Source organism: Cervus elaphus, chromosome 2 (assembly GCF_910594005.1).
Source record: "Cervus elaphus chromosome 2, mCerEla1.1, whole genome shotgun sequence".
NCBI classification, from domain to species: Eukaryota; Metazoa; Chordata; class Mammalia; order Artiodactyla; family Cervidae; genus Cervus; species Cervus elaphus.
Window position 1 is genome coordinate 1,207,791 of NC_057816.1, and position 25,621 is coordinate 1,233,411.

General features: G+C 48.8%; 1 protein-coding gene across 1 annotated transcript; it reads left to right on the plus strand.

The window, feature by feature from the left end:
- Nucleotides 1-1,803: 1,803 nt before the first annotated feature.
- On the plus strand, nucleotides 1,804-18,241 carry LOC122677262 (gamma-gliadin-like). Its single transcript, XM_043877209.1, has 4 exons — nucleotides 1,804-1,822; nucleotides 2,005-2,404; nucleotides 11,521-11,837; nucleotides 18,032-18,241. The coding sequence occupies exons 1-4, from the start codon at nucleotides 1,804-1,806 to the stop codon at nucleotides 18,172-18,174; spliced, it is 879 nt and encodes a 292-aa protein (XP_043733144.1). The 3' UTR covers nucleotides 18,175-18,241.
- Nucleotides 18,242-25,621: the final 7,380 nt, after the last annotated feature.

A 25,621-nucleotide genomic window follows, 5' to 3' on the forward strand; every position in this document is an offset into this window, starting at 1 on the left:
CAGTTACACCGCACGGGCCGAGTTGCTCCACGGCACGTGGAATCTTCCTGGACCGGGGGTCAAACCTGTGTCCCCTGCATTGGCAAGCGGGTTCTTATCCACTGGACCACCAGGGAAGCCCCTAATTTGTTGTGGTTGCTGTTCAGTCACTAAGTCCTATCTGAGTCCCTGCGACCCCACGGGCTGCAGCGTGCCAGGCTTCCCTGTCCTCCGCTCTCTCCTGGAGTTCGCTCAAGTTCCTGCCCATTGAGTTGGCGCCGTTGTCTCACCATCTCATCCTCTGCCAGCCTCTCCTCCTTTTGCCTTCAATCTTTCCCAGCATCAGGGTTTTCTTTTAGTTGTTGTAGTGGGAATTTTGGGAGACTGCAACTTACCACATTTTACATGGCAGTGGAAGTCCTCTTCTTTTTGTCTGCAGTATTCCCCAGTTTCACTCTGACACGATTTGTTTGTATATATTCTTGTTCTTCCTCCTAGGTATCAAGTTTGTGCTTTCGATCTGAAGAATCTCCATGTGTCATCTCTCTGAGTGTTGTTCTCCTACCATTTCTTTTGATCTCTCCGTGTGGGGTACTTGGTAGAGCTGGGATGGAGCCTCTGATCTCTTTTCCATGGTTCTTGGCTTCTATCTCATGGCTGAACCCTTTAGGAGTCCTCCTACAGTCTGGGTGAATTTCTCGGTGCTGTCTTCCCTCCTTCTGACAACTGTGAGGGAGAATCTGTTCTCTGCTGTCTCCCAGGTCCTGGAGACGTGTGGCCATTCTTGGCGATCCCTGGACGCATCACCAGAGTCCCGCTTCATCTTCTCACTGTGTTCTCCCCGTGTGTGCGTCCGCCTATCCCTAAACTCCCCCTGTATATGAGGACACCTGTCAATCTGGGTTAGGAGCCCAGCCGGCTGCGTTATGACTCTGAGGAACATGGCACCTGTGGCTGGACAGTGGGTGTCGTTAAAGTCCCACACAAAGGTCCACAATACCCTTACCTGCTTCTGCCTTATTTTTCTTCTCTAAACACCATGAGAAGGTAAATGCAGAGTGGCTGAGCCCGTTGCATCTGGAACCATGGCTACAAGAGAGTCAGGAGAGTGCTATGCAGCCTCTGTGAAGTGAGACAGGAGGGGCAGGCAGAGGATGCTGGCCCCAACACAGCAAGTCTGCTGCTCCCCAAAGGGAAAGTCCCACTGCTAGACACTCACATCCAGGACGCACACGCCACATCCTGACTCGGAGCCCAGGCCTCTCTGCCGCGCCCTGGAATGTCCCCTGGCCGCAACATCGGTGGTGGAGTATGGTCGTGGCTGGAGGCAGACGGGACACCTGGCGCTAAGTGGAGTCAGCGCCTGGTCAGCTGGCATGCGCTCCCGGGCTCCCGGGCACCCACTTCCAGTGAACCCCCTTGTTCCTCAGTATGTTGTACAGAGACTGCTATGAAGAGTTACACTGGGAATGAATTTGATTGGCAGTGACAGAGATAATTTTATTGACAGGACATTTTATTGTATTCTAACAAACAAGTATAGAAACCTGCTGTAGGGAAGGCAGTCCTGCTGGACTGGGCTTCATTGGAGAAGGAAACTTGGATGTGATCAAACTGGCATCTTTTCTTATTGAGAAGCCAGGAGCTGGATGTTCTTGACCAGTCACGGGGAGACCCTTAACATGAGGGTCAGTGCCTGATTGTGGCGGATGATGGCCCTTAGAAGAGTCAGAAGGACAGGTGGTGGCCACCTAGTTTTTAGAGGACTGCTAGCATACAACCTTCCTCTGCGTGATGATATCCTAGATGGGTGGGGACAGCGCCATGGCTCCTCATGTGAATGGTGCATCCTCTGCTGGAGTCAGGAAATGCAGGGAAGAGGTACAGAGCAAGGTGTGTCCAGGAGAATGACCAGCCAGGGAGCCTCACAGATGCTGCAGTTGGAAGAGGTTAGCTGAATGCTGGGCTGACCATTACATCAGATCTTGCACTGGCAGCATATGGGTGCACAGCAGCTGGCCTGAGAGCAACAGGGCTTGCAGCAGCTGGACTGGGAGCAGCAAACAGGGACACAACAGCTGGACTGGGAGCAACAGGGCTTGCAGCAGCTGGACTGGGAGCAGCAGGGCTTGCAGCAGCTGGACTGGGAGCAGCAGGGCTTGCAGCAGCTGGACTGGGAGCAGCAGGGCTTGCAGCAGCTGGACTGGGAGCAGCCACAGGAGCCACACCCACCTTTGCCACAGCCGGAGCAGGAGCAGGCTGGCACACAGCAGCACACGGGCACACAGCAGCTGGAGCCGCAGCCCCCCTTAGACCCCCCACACGAGCCACAGCCCCCCTTGGAGCCCCCACACGAGCCGCAGGGTCTGCAGCAGCTGGACTGGGAGCAGCAAACGGGGACACAGCAGCTGGACTGGGAGCAGCCACAAGATCCACAGCCCCCCTTGGACCCCCCACAGGAGCCGCAGCCCCCTTGGCCGCAGCTGGAGCAGGAGCAGACGGGCACACAGGAGCAGACGGGGACACAGCAGCTGGAGCCGCAGCCCCCGGAACAGCCAGAGCAGCCCATGGTTCTGGTGGGTTGAGGATGGAGCAGGTCAGAGGAGCAGGTGGAGAGAGAGAGAAGGGGCTCAGTGTGGGGCCTCCTGGGCCAGGAGCCTTTATATACCTGCCGGGGTGTGTCCCAGGCCGTTGATCACTTCCTCTTGTCTGTTTTTCCAGGGTCATGTTTCTGTTTGTGTCTCCTCTTCCGTGACTTCCTGTTCCTGGGTCACTAACAACTCTCTCCGGTTTCTAAAGTTTGCCTCTTCCTCGTTCATCCGGGTTTCAGCCTGTCCTTCCTCAGCGTCCCCGGGGGCTGGTCACCTGCCTCTGGTTGGACTGTGTGTGACCTGCGAGGACAGCACTGGGCCCAGGCTCCTTCATCTCCGTTGGGAGCTTGCAGGTGTGATTAAGCTCAGCATCTTGAGATGAGAGACTGTCCCCCTGGGTGGTGATGGGTTAAGTGACCACAGCCGTCACTGAGAGGCAGGGGCGGAGCACGCAGAGGGGCCGAGGATGTGAAGGTGCACCGGGGGGCCTGCAGGTGCCGCTCTGTGCGTCCGAGTGAGGTGGCCACAGGCCAGGGCAGGCTGGCCGCCCCCAGCCGGCCGTGGCGCTGAGAGACGGGCTCTCCTCGCAGACTTGCAGAGGGACCACGGCCTTGCTGACAGTTTGACTTACGTGGGACTCTCGGACCAGGGCTCGAACCCGGGTCCCCTGCACTGGCAGACAGATTCTTATCCGCTGAGCCGGGGATAGTCCGCTCAGGGAAGTCCTGGGGCGAATATTATTGACCTTAGCCCTGTAGCAGAACACACAGCTGAGTTCTTGAACCATTTTCAGCTTTTAGTTTTATTGTCAGCAGATCGTGTGTACAGAGGTGACTTGAGGCGCTTCTAAGGGTATTTTTAGCCAGAAGAGGGATCCCTGAGGGCGTGTGCAGGGCCTCTGGGTCTCTGTTCCAAGACTCTTAAGTGTTCTTTCAAGAAACCTGGGTATCTCTTTGGTATCTAGATATCTAGAGCTCTAACAGAGAAAATAAAATGTGTAACTGGGAAAGGAATACCTCCAAATGGAGTTCTGACAGCTTCTTATTAGGAATATTTAAGAAGTTGGGGCTACATAGTGTTGATGTCTTCCGTGTTTGTCGTGGAGCTGGGGAGACACCCCCGGCTTCGGGCCACGCGGCCCCGGCCCCGGCCCCAGGCGCGGTTTCTTGGGTCGTCACCAGGGGGCGCCGAGGGGCCCGCAGCTTTCTTTGCTGGAGCAAAACTCGCTTGACACCAATTTGGCCTCCTTTTGAGATCTGTACGCGTTGTCTGGCTTTGGAGGCCCAACCCAGAGAGGGTATGCGTATATTAGAGTTAACCTAGTAAGAAAAGAAACAACACCAAATTACAGATTTAAAGAAACGACAGATCCCACACATAGGACGGAACCTGAGCAAATAGGGGGCTTCCCCAGTGGCTCAGCTGTGAAGAGTCCGCCTGCAGCGCAGGAGACACGGGAGACGCGGTTCGATCCCCGGCTCGGGAAGATCCCCTGGAGGAGGAAGTGGCGACCCGCTCCAGTATTCTTGCTGGGACAATCTCATGCGCAGAGGAGCCTAGGTTCACATTACGGAGCACAAACAGGGAAAATAATCTTATTTTGTTGAATGAATTGCCCCAACCCCTCTTCTCTACCCCAGAGCACTTTCCCCCACTATGGCTTTTCTTTTTTTTTGGCCACATGTCCTTCATCACTTATTCATATGACAACAATTTCAGAGTTTTACTTTCTAAAGTGACTACAAAACTTCTTCAGTTTTTCCTTTATCATGGCAGCTTGAGGTTATTATTATTATTTTTTTTTAGTTCTTGATTTTGAAAATTTGTTTTAGCCTCATGATACTGTCATGTAAGAATTTAAGTTTGCTTTCAAGTCTGGGGAAATATTAATCAAATGTCTTTACATGTGTGCTGTAAAAGTTCCGGGGATCAGCATTTTGTGTGATGTTTAATCTTACTGTTGTTCAGCTGCTAAGTCGTGTCCAGCTCTTTTCGACCCTGTGAGCTGCAGCACGCCAGGCTCCCCTGTCCTCCACCATCTCTCAGAGCTTGCTCAAACTCATGTCCATTGAGTCGGTGATGCCATCCAACCATCCCATCCCCTGTCGTCCCCTTCTCCTGCCTTCTATCTTTCCCAGCATCAGGATCTTTTCCAATGAGTTGGCTCTTCCCATCAGGTGGCCAAAGTACTGGAGCTTCAGCTTCAGCACGAGTCCCTCCAGTGACTATTCAGGACTAATTTCCTTTAGGATGGACTGGTTTGGCCTCCTTGTTTACCTTATATTTCTTTTCAATTAATTACATTTGTCAACCTGTTTGTGATTACATCCTTGGTGGAGTGAGCCCATTATGTGTTTTATACTCGCTTTTACTGTGCCAATATTTTCATGTCAAATCAGCAGGAAACTTAAAGCTTTACCAAAATATTCATGTGATTTGCTATTACACATTAATTGGATTATCAAATAATTCATGAACTTTCCTTACTTTTGTTTGAAATGTGTCACCTCTTGTTAATGAATTCTGCTATTGGCATGATGTGAAAATTTTGCTGCAATTTGGGCCTTTCATCATGACTTCCGTGGTGGTTCAGACAGTAAAGAATCTGCCTGCAATGCAGGAGACCTGGGTTCAGTCTCTGGGTCGGAAGGATCCCCTGGAGAAGGGAATGGCAATCCACTGCTCTATTCTTGCCTGGAGAATTCTGTGGACAGAGGAGCCTGGCAGGCTATGGTACATAGGGTCACAAAAGTTGGATATGATTGAGTGAATAATATTTTCACTTTTAGGAATGAGTTATAGCTTATTTTATCATGTGTATTTCACAGTTTATTACTTGTTTTTCTTTTGAGCTTTTTACTTCACATTGGAGTATAGCTGACTAACCATGTTGTGATAGTTTCAGGTGAACCGCCAAGTGACTCCGTCAGACATAGATATAAATCCATTCTCCCCCAGACCCGGCTCCCATCCAGGCTGCCACATGACATTGAGCAGCATTCCATGTGGTATACAGTAGGTCCTTGTTGGTTATCCACCTTAAATATAGCAGAGTGTACACAGCTTCCCAGACTCCCTAACAATCCGCTCCCCCATCCTTATCCCCCACAACCAGAAGTTCATTCTCTGAGTCTCTGAGTCTCTTTCTGTTTCATAAGTAAGTTCATTTGTATCATTTCTTTTTAGATCCCACATGTAAGGGATGTCATTCATTCCTTCTCCTTCTCTGTCTGACTTACTTCACTCAGTATGACGCTCTCCAGGTCCATCTCTGTTGCTACAAATGGCATTTCATTCTTTTTAACGACTGAGTCGTATTCCATTGTGTGTATGTACCACAACTTCTTTATCCATTGCTCTGTCAATGAACATTTAGGGCTTCCACATCCCAGCTGGTGTAGACACTGCTGCAGTGAGCACTGGGGTGCATGCGTCCTTTCAGATCATGGTTTTCTCCAGATATATGCCCAAGAGTGGGATTGCAAGGGCACATGGTAGCTCTGTTTTTATTTTTTAAAGGAGCTTCCATACTGTTCTCCACAGTGGCTGCACCAATTTACATTCCCACCAACAGTGTAGGAGGGCACATTTTATTCCTTTTGATGAGAAATCTTTCTTAGTTCTTTAATAAATAAGTGTGAACATGACAAAAGAAACTTAGCTTTTGTACGTTCAGCTCAGGGTCCTGTACTTTCTCAGTTTTTTTTTTTTTTTTTTTTGGCTGCACTAGGCCTCTGTTGCTTCGGGGGCTTTTCTCTGACTGCAGTGAGCGGGGGCTACCCTCCAGCTGCGGCGCATGCACTTCCCGCTGCAGTTCTTGGCTCTAGGGCGCGGCCGCGGCGGTTGCGGGACACAGGGTTAGTTGCGGAATCTTGTCGGACCAGAGGGCGGATCCATGTCCCCTGCATTGGCGGGCGAATTCTTACCTACTGGACCACCACAGAAGCCCCTGTCTCAGTTTTTTACCTGGAATGTTTAAGAACATATTTCCAAACATTTCTGGGCTTCCCTGGTGGCTCAGAAGGTAAAGAATCCACCTGTAATGCACAAGACCCGGGTTCGATCCCTGGGTCAGGAAGGTCCCCTGGAGGAGGGCATGGCGACCCATTCCAGTATTCTTGCCTGGAGAATCCCATGGATGGAGGAGCCTGGCGGGTTCCAGTCCATGGGGGTTGCAAAGAGTCGGACAATTGGCGTCATATGTGTTTTCGAATTGTGTCTTTCTTTTCTCTGGGTAAATACCGGAAGTGAAATTGCCGGGTCACGTGACAGGCCGACTTTGTCTTTCCGGAGGGGCCTCCCGCCTCTCCTCCGCAGTGGCGGCGCCAGTTGGCCTCCCACCGGCAGTGCCCGGGCTTCCCTACTCTCCACGTCCTCGCCAGCACCGGCTCTTTGTTGTCTTTATAACTGTGGTCCTTCGGACAGGGGGGAGGTGGTATCTCTCAGACCTTTTCTGGGGAGGGGTCTTCTCTGGGTTCGTGTGTGAGCTTGGCATCGCCTTGGCTTTCCCGGGCGTTTAGTCCCGGCCCCTTCTTGGCAGCTTGTCGTCTCAGCCCCTGGCGCCTGCCCCGGAACGGCCGCTCAGATGCATCGTGTGTTCTGTTTTCTGCGGCCTCCAAACCAGAGTATCAGTCGAGTCAGTGCCCCCGGCAGGCCAGACAGACGGCCGTCCCTCCGGCTGAAGTTCGTCCTTTGTTAATTATCAGTCGACACTGTTATCGTTAATTTTTGCCATACAGATTTTTCTTTTTATATGTTTATTTTTCTTTAATGCCAAATTTATCTTTTTTTTTCATTTGTTTTTATTAGTTGGAGGCTAATTACTTTACAATATTGTAGTGGTTTTTGCCATACATTGACATGAATCAGCCATGGATTTACATGTATTCCCCTATCTATCTTTTCTTTTCGTGAGCTGCTGAATTTTGTGTCACGGTTAGAAACAACTATCGCATCTCAATATTATTTTAAAAGTTCCTCTTTTGTTTTAGTCATTTTGTGTTATTATCTTTTATTTGAGTCTTTATTCTGTATGGGATTTATTTTTAGAGTAAGAGATGAAGTGGGGTTTCCCTGGTGGCTCAGCGGTGAAGTCTGCCTGCGATGCAGAAGACACAGAAGACCCAGGTTGGATCCCGGCGTAGGGAAGATGCCCTGGAGAAGGGCATGGCAACCCACTCCAGTATTCTTGCCCGGAGACTCCCATGGACCGAGGAGCTTGGTGGGCTACAGTCTACAGGGTCGCAAAGACTCAGACATGACTGAAGTGGCTGAGCACAAGAGATGAAGTAGAGGAAGAGGTTTGATTTCTTAGCGTCCTCCATGGCTGTTTCAGTTACCTGGGCGTGGTGGGTCTTTCTTGCTGCACGTGGGCTCTGCTCCAGCTGCAGTCCATGAGCTTCTTACCGTGGAGCGCGGGCTTTAGGCACTCGGGCCTCAGTACTTGTGGCTCGTGGGCTCAGTACTTGAGGCTCCCGGGCTCGAGAGCACAGGCTCAGTAGCTGTGACCCACGGGCTTCGTTGCCCCGTGGCATGCATGATCTTCCCGGACCAGGGATGGAACCAGCATCTCCTGCGTTGGCAGCTGGATTCTTTACCACTGAGCCACCCGGGAAGTCCCTGCTTAGTTGTTTTAACATCCATTTGTGGAATACTGTACTTTTAAGCAAACTTAATATGCTATCTTGTATATGTAGAAAATTCTCACACATATTTGCACCTCTCTCTGCTGGTTCTGTTCTTTTACCTTTATTTGTTGGATTTTTACATTTGTTTCAAGTTGTTTGAATGCTCATAACTTTTTAATAGGTTTGCTATCTGGTTCCATTTCTTTTTAGGCAATGGATTCTTTCTAAAACTATATCTTTTCTTATTTTTGGCTCCGCTGGGGTTTTGTAGCTGCACGTGGGCTTTCTCTGGTTGGTGCTGGGGCCGCTCACTGCAGGGGCTTCTCTTACTGTTGAGCGTGGGCTCCCGGCGCTCAGGCTCCAGTAGTTGTGGCAAGAGGGCTCAGCAGTTGCCAGGCTCAGGCTTAGCTGCCCCGCGGCATGTGTGATCTTCCCAGACCAGGGATCGAACCTGTGTCTCCTGCTTTGGCAGGCGGGTTCTCAACCACTGGACCACCAGGGAAGTCCTGGACCCCTTTCTTTTCAGCATTTTCTTAGCTATTTTTATGTATCTTTTTTTTTTTTCCCTGTATAAATGTTCCAGTCAGCATCGCTACTTAAAATATCTTCTTGGTGTATTTATTCAGATCCAACATATAGATTAATTTAGAAAGAATGACTTGCTTAAAATATTAACACTTCCTGCTCCCTGCAGCAAGGCGTGAGAGTGTGCCTGGGGACTGCGGCAGCCGGAGTCACGGCAGGACAGCCGTTTAGAAAGTTTCCTCCCCTCTGACTGAGTATTAGGTGAAAAAAGGACAACTGAAACTGCAACCAAAGGGGCATTAGGCTTCCAGAAAAATCACAAGGGCAAACATTGCAGGCAATGGTAGTAGCTGTTGGATGGGGCTCTAATGGAAAGAGTGGAGAGATTCAACCAGTTAATGGGCAAGTTGGAAGTACAGTTCTCCTCCCAGGCGATGCGAGTTTGATCTGTGTGTCAGGACGATCCCCTGGAGGAGGGCATGGCAACCCACTCCAGCATTCTTGCCTGGAGAATCCCATGCACAGAGAAGCCTGGTGGGCTACAGTCCATAGAGCTGCAAAGAGTCGGACACAACTGAAGTGACTGAGCACAAGAGATGAAGTAAAGATGCAATTTACTTAGCACACTGCACACGGAGTAGTTATAGACAACAAGGGTTACTTCTTGTTTAGAGACGGTGGGTGGCATTCTTGATAAGTATGTTGACTGAAATAAGTCACTATTGAAATGGCATCACATGAAGCTGCCCATTCCACTGAAGTTTTGAAGTCTTCCTCATGTAAATAATTTCCATGTTTCTCTTTTATAATAAACTAACAATATCCAAACTAATGATATCCACTGTCTCTAAAATATAGTTTCACCGTACTGGTATAAACATTTTGAAATAAAAATATATAAATGAAAAAAACCTTCCCATTAAAGAAAGAATTATCTGTTCTTTTATTCATGGCTTCTTTTATGACTCTCAGTATATTACAGCTTTCTTCACATAGGTTTTTAAAGACTTTCATTGAAGTATAAGTTCTCGGAGAAGAATGTCACCATGTTTCCTGTGAAGGTGTTTTACCTTAATGCTCATCACCTGCAAGGCAAGTTTTCCAAAGATGGGCCACTAAGTACCGTTTAGGCTTAGAGGCAACATGCCTTTAGTAATGAACTTGTAAGAGAGTGCAAAGGTTCTTCCCTGTTCCAGCCTGCAGTACACACCGGCTGCGTGTAACACATGAGGACCCATCTTTGACAGATTCTCACAAACTGAGCACGCATGTAACCAGCATGCCCAGATTTAGAGAGAGAGCATCCCCAGACCCCAGGAGTGCTCTTCCGTCCTCTTTCCAACCACTAGCCCCCCAAGGAGCCCCGTCCCGGTCCTGGGTGGTGTAGACTAGGTTCTGTGTGTGTTTATGAGCTTCATGTGGAGACGGTCAGAGTGCGCACCTTCCTGTTGACTTCTGTTACTCAGCATCATGTTTGTGAGGTTCCCACTGCTGCCTGGTGGTTTCTTTTCTATTAATGGACATCTGGACAATTTCCATTTTTTACTGTTAGAAGTAGTGCTTTTGCATGCAGATTTTAGAAATGGTTTTCATAAAGTTCACGTTTAAGGAGTGGAGGAAGTCCTTTCTTTCATTATATTTCTGTTTGTTTTGTGTACTTAGAAAGGCTGTTGATTTTACATTTTATGTCCCCAGTCTTCTACTTAAGTTCACTTACTTTTTGTAGTACTTTTTCATCGCCTCCCCCCCCCCCAGGTATACAATGGAAGCATCTGTAGATAATGATAATTTTGCTTTCTTTTTTGCAACTGCTGTATTTTCTGTTTCATTCTTACTAATAATTGTGTTTAAAAATGCCATCAAAGCAAGGAAAATAATGCCAGCCACAGTGAAATTATAGTAAATATTGCCAAAAATACCTTCAGAAAAAGACATTGCACCTGTTTTTTCCTCCCATCAACAATGTGCAGTTGTTTTTTGAATTCCTCATGAGAGTGTCCATTAAAGAATTATCTTGGGGACTTCCCTGGTGCTTCAACAGCTAGGACCCTGTGGTCCCAATGCAGAGGGGCCTGGGTTCGATCCCTGGTTGGGGAACTAGATCCAACCAGGGAACTAGACCCAACGTGCTGAAACTGAGTTCACGTGCCCAAACTAAAAGATCCCACTGCCTAGACTAAGACCCAGTGGAGCCAAAGAAATTTAAAAGAACATTAAAAAAGTAAAGAAGTATCATGGAGACAGAATCCTTGAGAGGGGAATGTGTTTATTTAGAGCCATCACCAGGTCCAGACTGGACTGTGGCCGGTGACGGAGGCACAGGCAAATCCTGCTGAAGGGTGGCGCTGGGCCAGCTGATGCAGGGCTGAAGGGAGTGGGGGGCACCTCCTGGGTCTGTGGTCTGGATGTCGGCCTTGTGGGAAGGGCTAGGTCAGCCAAGTCCGAAGCACGAGGGGCAATGGGCTCCAGGAATCAGGGGCCTGTGGGAACTGCAGTCATTTCGGAGACTGGGAAAGAAATGACTTCCTCGAGGTGGAGGAGGGGGGGATCCAGAACGGACAGAAGACACGAAGAGGTCCCCCTTCTACTGGATCTGGGAAGCAATCTGCTGGGACTGGAGAGTTGGGCTCCCCATTCTAGAAAAGATGGATTCAAAACCGCCACTTGCTAATCTGGGATGGGGCACCGGTCACTTCCTAGATTCCTGGGTTCCTGGAAGCCACTTGAGGTCCCTGGACACAGCTTCAGATCTTGCACTGGCAGCACACGGGGGCACAGCAGCTGGACTGAGAGCAACTGGGTCTGCAGCAGCTGGACTGGGAGCAGCAAACGGGGACACAGCAGCTGGACTGGGAGCAACAGGGCTTGCAGCAGCTGGACTGGGAGCAGCCACAGGAGCCACATCCACCTTTGCCACAGCCGGAGCAGGAGCAGGCTGGCACACAGCAGCAGACGGGCACACAGCAGCTGGAGCCGCAGCCCCCCTTAGACCCCCCACAGGAGCCACAGCTCCCCTTGGAGCCCCCACACGAGCCGCAGGGTCTGCAGCAGCTGGACTGGGAGCAGCCACAGGAGCCACAGCCCCCCTTGGACCCCCCACAGGAGCCACAGCCCCCTTTGCCGCAGCCGGAGCAGGAGCAGACGGGCACACAGGAGCAGACGGGCACGCAGCAGCTGGAGCCGCAGCCTCCGGAACAGCCAGAGCAGCCCATGGTTCTGGTGGGTGGAGGGTGGAGCAGGTCAGAGGAGCAGGTGGAGAGAGAGAGAAGGAGCTCAGTGTGGGGCCTCCTGGGCCAGGAGCCGCTATATACCTGCCCGGGCAGGTGTGATCTGGGCACGTGCTCACTTCCTGGTTCCCGTCTGTGTTGTGTCTTGTCTGTGGGCCTGGAACCCATGGGCTTCTGCTGAGTTTTCCCAGCAGACACCCTCCTCGGTTTCTAAGTCTGGATTTTTCCGCATCTTGTTTGTTTCCTGTAAAAAGGAACAGCTCCATCTTGTGCTGTTTCCAGTTTTCTGTTGACTACATATAACTGGGGGTCCTGGGATCTTTCTCAACATCTGTTTTCTGTGCTGAAAATCTCCCCATTATTTATCTTCAATATTTTATTTTTAAAAATTTGAGGTTCGTAGTGGAAACAAAAGCAAAAGTAAGCAAGCGGGACTGTCTCAAACTAAGAAGCTTTTGCACAGTCAAGGAAACCAAACCATCAACAAAGTTAAAAGGCCACCCGCTGAGTGGGAGAAAATATTTGTGACTCATCTGATGAGTCCTATTTGATAAAGGGTTAATATTCAAAGTATACAAAGAACTCATGTCACTCAACAGTGGAGAAAAAACAACAACACAAAAACAGGCAAACGACCTGCTTAAAAAACAGGCAGGTATCTGAATGGACGTTTTTTCCCCCAAGGAAGACATACAGATGACCAACAGACACATGAAAAGATGCTCAGCATCACTAGCCATCAGAGAAATGCAAATCAAAACCACAACGAGATATCATCTCACACCTGCAAACAGCTATTATCAGAGAGAAAACAAATTGCAAGGTGAGGAGGTGGAGAGAAGGGAACCCTCATGCACTGCTCATGGGGCTGTAAATTGGGGCACCCACTGTGGAAAACAGTATGGAGTTTCCTCAAAAAATTAAAAATAGAGCTAGCATATGATCCAGCAATTCTACTTCTGGATATTTATCTTAGAGAAATGAAAACATTAACTTGAAATGACATCTGGACCCCTATGTTTGCTGCAGCATTATTTACATTAGTCAAGACATGGAAGCAACCTAAATGTCCACTAAAGGTGAATGGATAAAGAAGATGTGGCGTATCATGGGATATTATTCAGCTATAAAAAGAAGGAAAGGAAAAAAAAAAAAAAGAAGGAAAGGTGTCCTGCCCTTTGGGACAATATGGATAGACCTAGAGGATATTGTGGCTGCTTACCCAGTGGCTCAGCGATAAGAATCTGCCTGAAGTGCAGGAGACGCAGGAGATGCAGGTTTGATCCCTGGTCAGGAAGATCCCCTGGAGAAGGAAATGGCAGTCCACTGCAGTATTCTTGCCTGGAGAATCCCGTGACCAGAGGAGCCTGGTGGGCTACAGTCCATGGGGTCACAAAAAGTCGGACACTGGGCAAGTGAACACTCAGAGGATATTAAGCTAAGTGAAATAAGTCAGACAGAGAAAGACAGATCCTGTGTGATCTCACTGATAATGTGGGATGTAAAACTCCCCCAAACCTAGCAGGTTCATAGGTAGAGAGAGAGGTTGGGGTTGCCCGAGGCAGGGGGTGAAGGGTGGGCAAGGTGGGTGAAGGGGTCAAAAGATAGAAATGCCAGTTACAGGATAAATAGGTCCTGGGGACCTAATGTATAGTGTGGAGACAATAGTTAACGATACTGTATTCTATGTTTCAGAGTTGCCGAAACAGGAGATCCTAAAGATCTGGTCACAAGAAGAAAATTGTAATTAGAAGGTGAGCCTGCTGCTAGATGCACTGTGGTGATCGTTTCACAATATATATATATCAAATCATTGTGTTGTACCCCCAAAACTAAGATAGCATTATACTCAAATGGAGAAGGAAATGGCAACCCGCTCCAGTATTCTTGCCTGGAGAATCCCATGGACAGAGGAGCCTGGCAGGCTACAGTCCATGGGGTCGCAGAGTCGGACACGACTGAAGAGTCGGACATGACTGAGTGACTAAAGAGAGAGAGATACTTCAATTATTTCTCAAGAGAAAAATGAGGTCTTGGTTAAACAAAATGGGAGAAGTAGAGAAGCAGGCAAATTACCCACAATCCCACTCTCTAGAGCGTCAGGTGTGTGTGTGTGTGTCTGTGTGTGTGCGTGTGCACGCGTGCTGGGTCTTCCTTGCTGCACGTGGGCTTTCTCTAGTTGTGGTGAGCAGGGGCGACCCTCGGCCCGTGGAGCACGGGCTCCTCACTGCAGTGGCTCCTCCTGCTGTGGAGTGCGGGCTCTAGAATCACAGGCTCAGTAGTGTGGTGCGTGGGTTAATTGCCCTGTGGCAGCACGTGGCATCTTCCTGGGCCAGGGATCGAACCCATGTCCCCTGTACTGGCAGGTGGCTTCCTAACCACTGGACCACCAGGGAAGTCGTAGAGTGTTCATATTTTGGTTGATCCCATGTAATTTAAAAAAAAACCAAAAACGGGCATCTCTCATACTTTCTTTATTCTCCAAGGTTATCCATGCATGTCAGTTCTCAGAAGAGACTTTTTAAGGGTCAAACAAGAGGAACCTCAGCCCTTTTCCTGGTGGGCGTGGCTGCCCCTTTCCAGACCCAGGTCTACCCTTGAGTCCCCGGGCACCTTGTGCGCGGTGAGTCTGGTTGGTGGCTCCTCCCTGTCCCTTTGACCCGCTGTTGCAGACTTCTCCCAACTCCTCTTCCGAGACTCCTGACTGCCGCATGCTCACACCAGAGAGACTTCGGGGTGACCGGATTCTCCCTTCCCTACATGGCTTCCAGTGGATTTCCTGGGGCCACTAGTGGAGGAAGAAGCCTCGTGGCCTGGCCTGTGCCAGGCTCAGCCTCCTGAGTGGACGTTTGCTGCATCACAGCCTGGGGGATAGGCTGGCCCCGCAGGCGGTGGAGGAGCAGCCAGTCGTGAGCAGAGCCTGCAGGGTCTAATGAAGCTGTTCTGTTTGTAGGAAAGAAGAGGTGGATTTAGGATTCAGGAACAGTGGTCAGCAGGTTGTCTGGGTGGTCAGAGTTTGGAAAGGCATGGCTGGAAGCTCGGTGGCAGCTTACGTCCAAAACCCAACTGCAGAAACCCAGAAGGGGGCACCTGCCTTAACAGAGGCAAAGAGAGAAAATACCTGCGTTGTCCGAGTTCAGCCAGGGCCTAGATGATGCAGCATGTGATACTGCTGGCCACACGCGCTGGTCTTGTCTGGTCTCCCCAGGACAGTCAGAAAGGAAAGAGGAACTAAAGAGCCTCTTGATGAGGGTGAAGGAAGAGAGGGGAAAAGCTGACTTAGAATTCAACATTAAAAAGACCAAGATCATGGCATTCAGTCCCATCAGTTCATGGCAAGTAGGATGGGAGAAAGTGGACAGATTTTATTTTGGGGGCTCCAAGATCACTGCCGATGGTGACTGCAGCCATAAGATTAAAAGACCTTTGCTCCTTGTAAGGAAAGCTATGACAAACCTAGACAGCGTATTCAAAAGCAGAGACATCACTTTTCCGACAAAGGTTCGTCTAGTCAAAGCTATGGTTTTTCCAGTGGTCATGTACTGATGTGAGAGCTGGGCCATAAGGAAGGCTGAGCACTTAAGAATTGGTGCTTTCAAACTGTGGTGTTGGAGAAGACTCTTGAGAGTCCCTTGGACTGCAAGGAGATCCAGCCATTCAATCCTAAAGGAAATCAGTCCTGAATATTTATTGAAACTGAAGCTCCAACTCATTGGAAAAGGCCCTGATGCTGGGAAAGATTGAAGACGAACCGAGAAGGGGGTGGCAGAGGATGAGATGGTTGGATGGCATCACTGACCCGATGGACCTGAGTGTGAGCAAACTCCAGGAGATAGTGAAGGACAGGGGAGCCTGGTGTGCCGCAGCCCGTGGGGTCGCAGAGAGTCAGACATGACTTAGCGACTGAACAAGAAGCATAACAGCAGCAGGACAGTCAGAGTCCCACCTGCCCGGCGGCGGACCCCAGGGGCTCCGCCAGGTCTTGAGCAGCTCTGCAGGCAAGCATGGGAGCCCAAACTCTGTTTACCCGCCCCCCGCCCCACCCCCACCCCCGCTGTGCTCTTTATCTGCCCCCTGCTCCCAGCCTGGGAGACGGTCCTGTCCCAAATGGAGAGTCTGGTCCAGAAAGCAAAGGCCGGAACGGGCAGACGCGACCTAAGAGTTTGGAGATGAAGGCTGCGGCCCCGGTGCGCACGCCCTGGCCCAGGCCGAGCGGGCTTCTCTCTGTGGCTGGACGTGGCCGGTTTCCGGCGCCGACGAGGAGGCAGCTGGACGCGGGTGGCTCGCTGAGCAGCGCCCGCGTCTGCAGCGTCTCCGCTTAGCACTTGCGGGTCTCGGCCGTGGAGCCCGAGGCCCCGGCGGGAACACGCGCAGAGCGGCTGGCAGCAGCACCAGGCGTGACGGGTGCACACTTGGGGGGTCCCCAGCCCGGCCTCAGGAGCCTTCCAGGTACACGACTGGCTATGGTGGCCTCCGAGCTCTGCGACCGCGCGGTTCAGAAGGCGTCCCCCTCGTCCTCTGATGTGCGTGTGAGCACACGCGCACACGCACACACACGCCTCTCTCTGAACTTGAAGAGCAGACGTCAGTGTCTGCACCGCAGCCTCGCTCCCTTCTCAGCAGAAGGGCTGGTCGTCTCCAGGATTCAGGCTCATGGGTAGCGTGGGATTTCCCCGTCTGCTTTTTTAAAAAAAAAAAAAAAAAGACTTGAAAATAGAAATGCCTTTCAAGCAAATGCGAAACCACTTGCAGCAGCTCCAGCGCCACCCAGTGGAGCTTATGCGGAACCACACTGAAGACCGGGGACTCGGGTCGCTCTCAGTTCTCTGATGCAGCGACACACCTCTCTCGACGGCTCAGCTTCCTGCCGCAGATCCAAACGGTCATTGTGTTCAAAATTCTTACGCCCAAGTTACCGAGAAACGGGGCTGGCCCGCACCCCCTCTACAGCCTGTCTCAGACCTTCACGCCGTCCCTCCCTTGGTGTCCCTGTCGCCCCCTCCCGAACCCGATGAGGGTTGCCCCCCTCCCCGCCGCAGTCAAGCCGTCTCGGGGGCAGGTGTGTGCCGGGTTCTCGCCTGAGCCCCACAGTGCTGAGCACTCTGGGTTGCTTGGAGCAGTGGGTTGCTGAATGCTCTGTTGGGATTCAGGAAATCCAAAAGAGACAACAGTCCAGAGAGAGGAGGGATGTTGAAATGGTAAACTACCAGAAACAGTGAGAAAACAATCACGATAAGACCAGGAGGTGTGCGGGGAAGGGATACGTTTATTGAAAGGAATTGCAAGGATTCTCAGAATCTGTAGCCCATGACAGAGAATTAAGCCGGTGAGGTCAGGGGAGACGTCTGAGGGCTGCGGTCGAGGCTTTTCACAGGAAGCTGATGGGAGGTCAGGGGTCAGGCCCTCTCAAGGGTGTGCTGGGTGTGCTCCTTCTACTACAAACACCCCTGCTCCCACGTTCCCAAAACAGCAGGCCAGGGCTGGGATTCAGCGCTTTGAGGTCCAGTATTGATCTCCATCCAGGGCATCTGATACGTACTGGGGTGTGTGTTGAAGAATCAGATCTTGCGCTGGCAGCAAACGGGGACACAGCAGCTGGACTGGGAGCAGCAGGGCTTGCAGCAGCTGGACTGGGAGCAGCAAACAGGGACACAGCAGCTGGACTGGGAGCAGCCACATGAGCCACATCCTCCTTTGCCACAGCCGGAGCAGGAGCAGGCTGGCACACAGCAGCAGACGGGCACACAGCAGCTGGAGCCGCAGCCCCCCTTAGACCCCCCACAGGAGCCACAGGGTCTGCAGCAGCTGGACTGGGAGCAGCAAACGGGGACACAGCAGCTGGACTGGGAGCAGCCACAAGATCCACAGCCCCCCTTGGACCCCCCATAAGATCCACAGCCCCCCTTGGACCCCCCACAGGAGCCACAGCCCCCCTTGGACCCCCCACAGGAGCCACAGCCCCCCTTGGACCCCCCACAAGATCCACAGCCCCCCTTGGACCCCCCACAGGAGCCCCAGCCCCCCTTAGACCCCCCACAAGATCCACAGCCCCCCTTGGACCCCCCACAAGATCCACAGCCCCCCTTGGACCCCCCACAGGAGCCACAGCCCCCTTTGCCGCAGCCGGAGCAGGAGCAGACGGGCACACAGGAGCAGACAGGCACGCAGCAGCTGGAGCCACAGCCCCCGGAACAGCCAGAGCAGCCCATGGTTCTGGTGGGTTGAGGGTGGAGCAGGTCAGAGGAGCAGGTGGAGAGAGAGAGAAGGTACTCAGTGTGGGGCCTCCTGGGCCAGGAGCCTCTATATATCTGTGCAGGGTCAGGTGAGATGCTGGGCGCATGCTCACTTCCTGGTTCCTGTTTGCACTACTTTCCGGCAGAAAAATTCTGAGTATTTAAAACAGATTTAGTCATGAACACGTTGTGGTGTTTATAAGAGACCCTCCTGCTGTGACTTGCGTGTTCCCAGCACATGGCTTCATCACCTGATGGGCTTGTGTTCCTTGTTTGCGGAGACAGAAGTCGGGCCCTCAGGGCCCTACTGGTCATCACCCTGGCAGGACGCCTGACCGCGTCTGGACTGTGAAGTCTTGATGGTGCTGATAGGGCTCACAAGAGGCGGCCTCAGGGCATGGAGAGATCGCCAGGCAGGAGGCCCGGCGGTGGGAAAGTCCTTCCTGTTAATCTCAGGAGCACTTGTCACCTGCAGCCCTGGCCACACAGTAGGTCTTGCCTGAGTTGGGTTGTTGCGTTTTCCAGGGATCTTGAGTCCCAGGCCTGGCCATGCTGACCATGCCTCAAGGGATCTCCTATATCCAGACAGCCAGCCAGCCAGGGTCAACCAACTGGGGATTGAAAATATTCCGGAAATAGTCCAGAAGTTTCCAAAAAGCAAAACTTGAATTTGCCCTGCTGCCAACAGTGTGCATAGCATTTACATTGTGTGTACAACTATTTATGTAGCATTGACTTAGTATTAGGTATCACAAGTCGTCTAGAGATGAATTAAAGCGCAGAGGAGGACGTGCATCATCAAATGAAAATACTGTGCTGCTTTATGGGCTTCCCTGGTGTCTCAGCAGAAAAGACTCCACCTGCCAACGCAGGAGATGTGGGTTCCATCCCTGGGTCGGGAATATCCCCCAGAGGAAGAAATCGCAACCGCTTCAGTGTTCTTCCCCGGGAAATCCTGTGGAAAGAGGAGCCTGGCAGGTTACAGCCCACAGGGTTGCAAAGAGTCAGACACGACTCAGTGACTAAACAACACCACACCAACGCCGTTTTATACAAGAGACCCGAGCATCCTTGGATGTTGGCGCTCACACGGTCCTGGAACCAGTTATCTGCCCCTATGAGGGATGGCTCTCGGCTTCCTTACTTCGCTTGTTGACCGGCGGTTCGGTTTCTCTTTGGTAATCAGGATTAGTCACTGCAGGCAGCACAAAACCTCTTTGTTGATTCTGGGCCTGACGGACCGGAAGTGGCCAGTGGCCGCTCCGCGCCAGCTCCGTGGCTGACCGCTGGTCCCCCCTGCAGCTCAGGCCTTGAGCCCAGCAGGGCGTGAGGCTGCGGGCGTTGGAAGCAAACAAGTATCTGCGGGTGGTTCAGCGGGGAAAACAGTGAGTGAGGCTGCGGCGGGCAGCGCAGCGCTGTCTCCCACGGCCTTGGGGGCCTCGCAGGGAGGCGCCCCCCCAATGTGGTCCCGCCGTGGTTCACTGATTTCCTAGTGGCTTCACTTGGCCTGTGCTCCATGGCAGCCCTCCTCTCTGGGGCAGGACCCGTGTGAGGACCGTGTTTGCTCCCTGTGGGTTTTCGGCTGCTTGAGGGTTGGTTTGTTTTTTATCACACTTATCTATTTATTTTGGGCTGTGCTGGGGCATCGTTGCTGGTCTGCAAGGGGCTATTGATATTTGTATTTCGATATTGATATTTATTTTTATTATATTTATTATAATATATAATATAATATTATATAAGATATTAAATATAAGTATAATAACATATTAACATTTATATTTAATATTAAAATAATTTTAATAATATTATATATGAAGTCGCTCAGTCGTGTCCAACTCTTTGCAACCCCATGGACCGTAACCTACCAGACTCCTCTGTCCATGGGATTTTCCAGGCAAGAATACTGGAGTGGGTTGCCATTTCCTTCTTCAAATATTATATATAATATACTATAATTATATAATATATAATATAATAATACTATATATTATATATGATATATTATGGTAAAATATAATACATATAAAATTAAATACAAATAATAAATATTAATAATATCTATTATAATATATAATATAAATATAACATAATATAACATATATAATAAATAAATAATAAACATGTTAAATATATTTAATTATATTTAAATATATAATTAAATAATAATATTTATATAAATTTATAATTATATAATATATATGGTAAATATTGTATATTATATTATACAATAATTATAATAATATAATTATATAATTATAGACTATAATATAGTTATTACAATAAGTTTATTATATTTGCACTTATGTTTAAGCTATTGACATTTATATATATATATATATTTTTTAAGCTATTGACATTTATATTTTATAAATAGCAGTCTTCTCCAGTGTGCACGGGGCTGCTTGCTCTTGCGGTGGGCGGGCTTCTCACCGCAGTGGCGTCTCTCTGTGGAGCCGGCTCTAGGCACACGGTTTCTTGGAGTCGTGGCTTCCAGCCTCCAGAGCTCAGCCTCAGCAGCTGTGATGCACAGGCTTACTTGCTCCTTGGCATATGGAATCTTCCTGGACCGGGGATCAAACCTGTGTCCTGTCTTTGGCAGGTAGATTCTTCCCTACTGTGCCACCCAGGAAGTCCTTGATTCCTTTAGGTGTTGAAATCAATATTCAATTTGTTAGCATTACAGCTTAAAAAATCTTACATTCTAAAACTTTATAAGGACAACTTATAAATATAGAAAATAAACATAATATTTATAGCTATTGATATTTATATTTTATAAAATAGATATAATTTGATAATTATATAAAATTTAATTCAATATTTATAAATATATACTGTATTTATGATATATATATTTAAAATATAACTTCAAAAATATAGATGTACTAAATTTAACAATCACCGTCAGAGGGACGTATGGTTAATGTTTCATTAACTCAAGTTGGAATAGTCCAAACTTTCTTAAGCTAAACATTCCATCAATTTTATAATTTAGCTACGTTCCCTTTCACATTTTAACCACAGGCATACATTAGTTACCACTGGTTTTACCTCTTTTGTAATTACCTCACAGTTCTCGGGTATTCTGTTCCATTTTTTTCAGACTTGCTCCTCTTTCTCTGTTTGGGGAGTTTCTAGTCTATTTTAGAAAATTATTATTACTATTTTGTCTGTGCTGGTCTTCATGTGGCACACGGCCCTCTCTCCAGTGTGAGGGCTGCCGAGCCTGCGGGCTTAGTAGCTGTCACGTGCGGGCCTGGTTCCCAGACCAGGGATGGAACCCACGCCCCCTGCATGGGAAGGTGGATTCTTAGCCACCGGACCACAGGGAAGTCCCTTCTGTCGTGTCTTTGTTTCACGCTCGCCGGTTCTTCGCTTGGGGTGGAAGGTCTGCTGAGAGCCGTGGTGTCCTCACGTCCAGCCTCCTGATGAGCCGTCCCAGGTGTGGTGCGTTTCTTTCCTCTGCTTTGACTTCTAGCATCTCTTTGATTCTCTCCTGGGATTCCCACCCGCCACCCCCTCCCATAACCCATCAGCTCCTGGGTGTCTTCTTAGAGCCTGTGACACACACACAGTGGTCTCCTCGCCTGAGAATTCCAGCCTCCCTGCTGTGTCTGAGTCAGGCTCTGACGCTGGCTCTGTCCCTTCGAGCGGCGCTCTTGCCTCTGAGGACGCCCTGTGATTTCTTGGTCACAGCTGGACACGATGTATCCGTGGGTGATGGGAACTGCGGCAAGCAGGCCTTCAGAGATGTGCAGGTTAGGTGCGTGTGTGGGGCGCAGTGTCTGTGTCTGGGCGTGGTGACCTATCCAGTGTCCTCGGCTCCTCCTCGCCCCTTGCTGGGTCAGGAGTGCTGGGGGGGCTGGAGCTGGGGGCTTCTCTCCCCCCGGGTCACGAGCAGTGATGAAACCCCCGCAGGCTGGGCTTGGTAAAGTAATTTATCATGAGGGCAGATCTTTTTTTTTAATCTTTCTTTTTTATTTTTTAAATTATGAAAATGCAATAACACATTTACAAGAGACTTGGAAAATACAGAACAAAGCTATGTATGCTTCCAGTATATATTACAATTGTTTGTTTCAAGTAGAAAAATTAAGATTTTTAGTTGGAGTTTCAATATCAAACTCTCAGAAATTAATAGAATGAATGTACAGAGAAGTAGAAGTATATAGTAGACCCAGAAAGTATTATGTACCAGTTTGAGGTAATTAATATTTATACAATTTTCACATAACAATGATATACAAATTCTATTCAAGTTCCCATAGACTATAAACTAGGAGACACTGGAACATATCCAGGGACATAAAACAAGGTGCAGAAATTTCATGGTCTAAAGGTATTGAAATCATATAGAGTCTGCTCTCTTATTACTGTGGAATTATATTAGAGATCAGTATCAAAAGATTTTTTAAAATAACCCACATGTTTTCAAGCGCAATGTGGCATTTACCAAGAGAGAGCTATGACTCGGCATTGAAAGAGGGCAGATGGTGTTACGCGTGCTCTGCGGATTTCAAAATGCCCCCTTGCCCCTCCCCGTGCCAAAAGCACGAAGGGGTTCTTCTCGTCTCCACTGTGAGAACCTAGTGGGGTTCCTGGAGGTAAAACTCATCAGAGTGTGGGGGCCCCCCGACTCGGTCCCCCTGGAGTTTTAACTCACGGACTTGTCTGCACTGAGCCTCCAGCAGTTTGAGGGCTGGGCATGGGCCCCCGTGGATGTCTCTGCTTCTCGAGGTGTCTGTATCTGCCTGCCTGCCTCTCTCCAATTTTTCGGGGCCACACTGTGCCCTGTAATCTCAGATCTTTGTTGGATCTAAGAAGAGCTGTTGATTTTCAGTTTGCTCAGCACTTTTCCTTGTTGTGTGCCTGGGAATGGCCATGTCCAAGCTCCCTACATGCTATACCAGAATGGTTTACATCTTCAAAACACTTAGCAAGCCCTAACACATACACCTCCTTTAGTACGTCATGCTCATTGACCGGATACACAAAACCTTTGATATAATGAATATCAAGTGCTCCTGAATACTTCATTACTGTCTTTAGATTTAGTTGGGATCATTTTTAACATTTATCTTGAAATGATTCTAAAATCAATGACTAAAAAATACACATATTCAGTGGAAATCACATGGTGATTTGGTAAGATTCTTTAAAATTGGGAAGTATCTAAACACATACAGAGGATGAGATGTTTAGATATCATCACCGACTTGATGGCCGCGAGTTTGAGCAAACTCCGAGAGATGGTGAAGGACAGGGCAGTCTGACATGCTGCAGTCCATGGGGTCGCCGAGTTGGACACGACTGAGCGACAGCAAAGTCATAATACATGAAATTTAAAATTGAGATACAACTCACATACCGTCAGATTTGCCCTTCAGAGTGTACAATTCAGTGACTTTTTAACAGGCTCACAAAGTCACACGACCATCACTACCACTTAATTCCAGGACAGTTTCATCGTCTCAGAAGGAAAGTCCATGTATGTTTAATGGAGAGTCTCCATCTCCCTCTTTCAAACCAGCTCATGGTAAATCTGCCCTTTGCCTCTGTGGAGTCACCTGTTCTGGACATCACATATGAATGTGGTTGTATAATATGTGGCCTTTCACTTAGCACGATGCTTTCAAAGTTTATTTCTGTTGTACCGTGTGTCAGAACTTCATTCTTGTTTAGGAGTAAATAATATGCCATTGTATGCGTGGACCACATTTTGTTTATCCATTCATCATTTGATGGACATTTGCATATTTCCATTTTTTGGCCGTTATGAATAATGCTACTATGAGCATTATTGCACAGATTTTTGTGTGACATGTGTTTTCCACTCTCTTGGGCATATACCTAGCAATGGAATTTCTGAAGCATGTGGCAATTCTATATTTAACATTTGGTGAACCACCAAATTGTTTTTTGGAGTAGTTGCACCATTTACTATTTCAGTCAGCAATGCACAGGCATTCAATTTCTCCCGTGCTCACCAACACTTGTTACTGTTTGTCTTTCTGATTATATCCACCCTAAAGGGTATGAGGTGATATCTCACTGTGGTTTTGATTTGTGTTTTCTTGATGACTAATGATGCTGAGCATCTTTTCATATGCTTATTAGTCATCTGTGTATCTTCTTTGGAGAAATGTCTATTCAGATCCTTTACTAAGTTTTTGATTGGGTTATTTATCTTCATTTTTGGGGAGTAAGACTTCTTTCTATGTTCTGAATATAAGCTAATTGTCAAATATCTGATTGGCAAATATTTTATCCCATTCTGTACATTGTCTTTTCACTTCTTAATTCATGTCCTTTGAAGCACAAAATCTTTTTATTTTGATGCAGTCTGATTTATGTAATTTTTCTTTTTTTTGCTCATGCTTTTGCTGTCAAGAACTTCCCTCATAGCTCAGTTGGTAAAGAATCTGCCTGTGATGCAGGAGACCCCAGTTTGATTCCTGGGTCGGGAAGCTCTGCTGGAGAAGGGAAAGGCTACCCACTCCAGTGTTCTGGCCTGGAGAAGTCCATGGGCTATGCAGTCCATGGGGTCGCAGAGTCAGACACGACTGAGCGACTTTCACTTTCACTTTGCTGTCATATCTAATATTCACTGTCTAATATAAGATCACAAAGACTTACTCTATCTTTTCTTCTAGGAGTTTTATAGTGTCTAGTTTTGGCTTTTATGATTAGGTCGTGGATCCATTTCAAGGCTGTTTTTTTTGTGCATATGATGTGAGATGAAGGTCCAACTGTTTTCTTTTGTGTGTGGTCAGTACTTGTCTCAGCACTATGCATTGAGTGATTTTGGCACCTTTGTTGAAAATCAGTTGCCCATAACTTAAAGGACTTGTCTCCAGACTCAGTTCTGTTCCACTGGCCTATGTCTACCCTTATGCATTTCCATATGGCTTTGTTACTGCAGCTTTCGATGCATGATTTATTTGTTGTTTTCTCGCTGCGCTGCGTCTTTGTTCGGCATGTGGTCTCTCTAGTTGCAGCAGCTCCTTGCGGTGCTGGGGCTTCTCTGCGGCGGCTTCTCTTGTTGACGCACAGGCTCTGGGCGCGTGGGCTTCAGTAGTTGCAGCAGGCGGGCTCGGGACTTGCGGTGCACGGGCTTAGTTGCTCCGAGGCGTGTGGGATCTTCCTGCGCAGGGATCAGAGCCGTGTTTCCTGCGTTGGCAGGTGGATTCTTATCCACTCTACCACCAGAGAAGTCCTGCTGTGGGTTTGTAGTACATTGTAAATTGGGAAACGTGAGTGCTCCAACTTAGATTTTCTTCTTCAAGATTGCTTTGACTATCTGTGGATCCTTGAATTTCCATATGAATTTTAGGGTCAGCTCGTCACTTTCTGCGAAAAGCAGCTTGGGATTTTGAAAGGGATTATGTTAAATCTGCAGAGTTTTGGAATGCTGTCATTTTAACAATATTATGTCT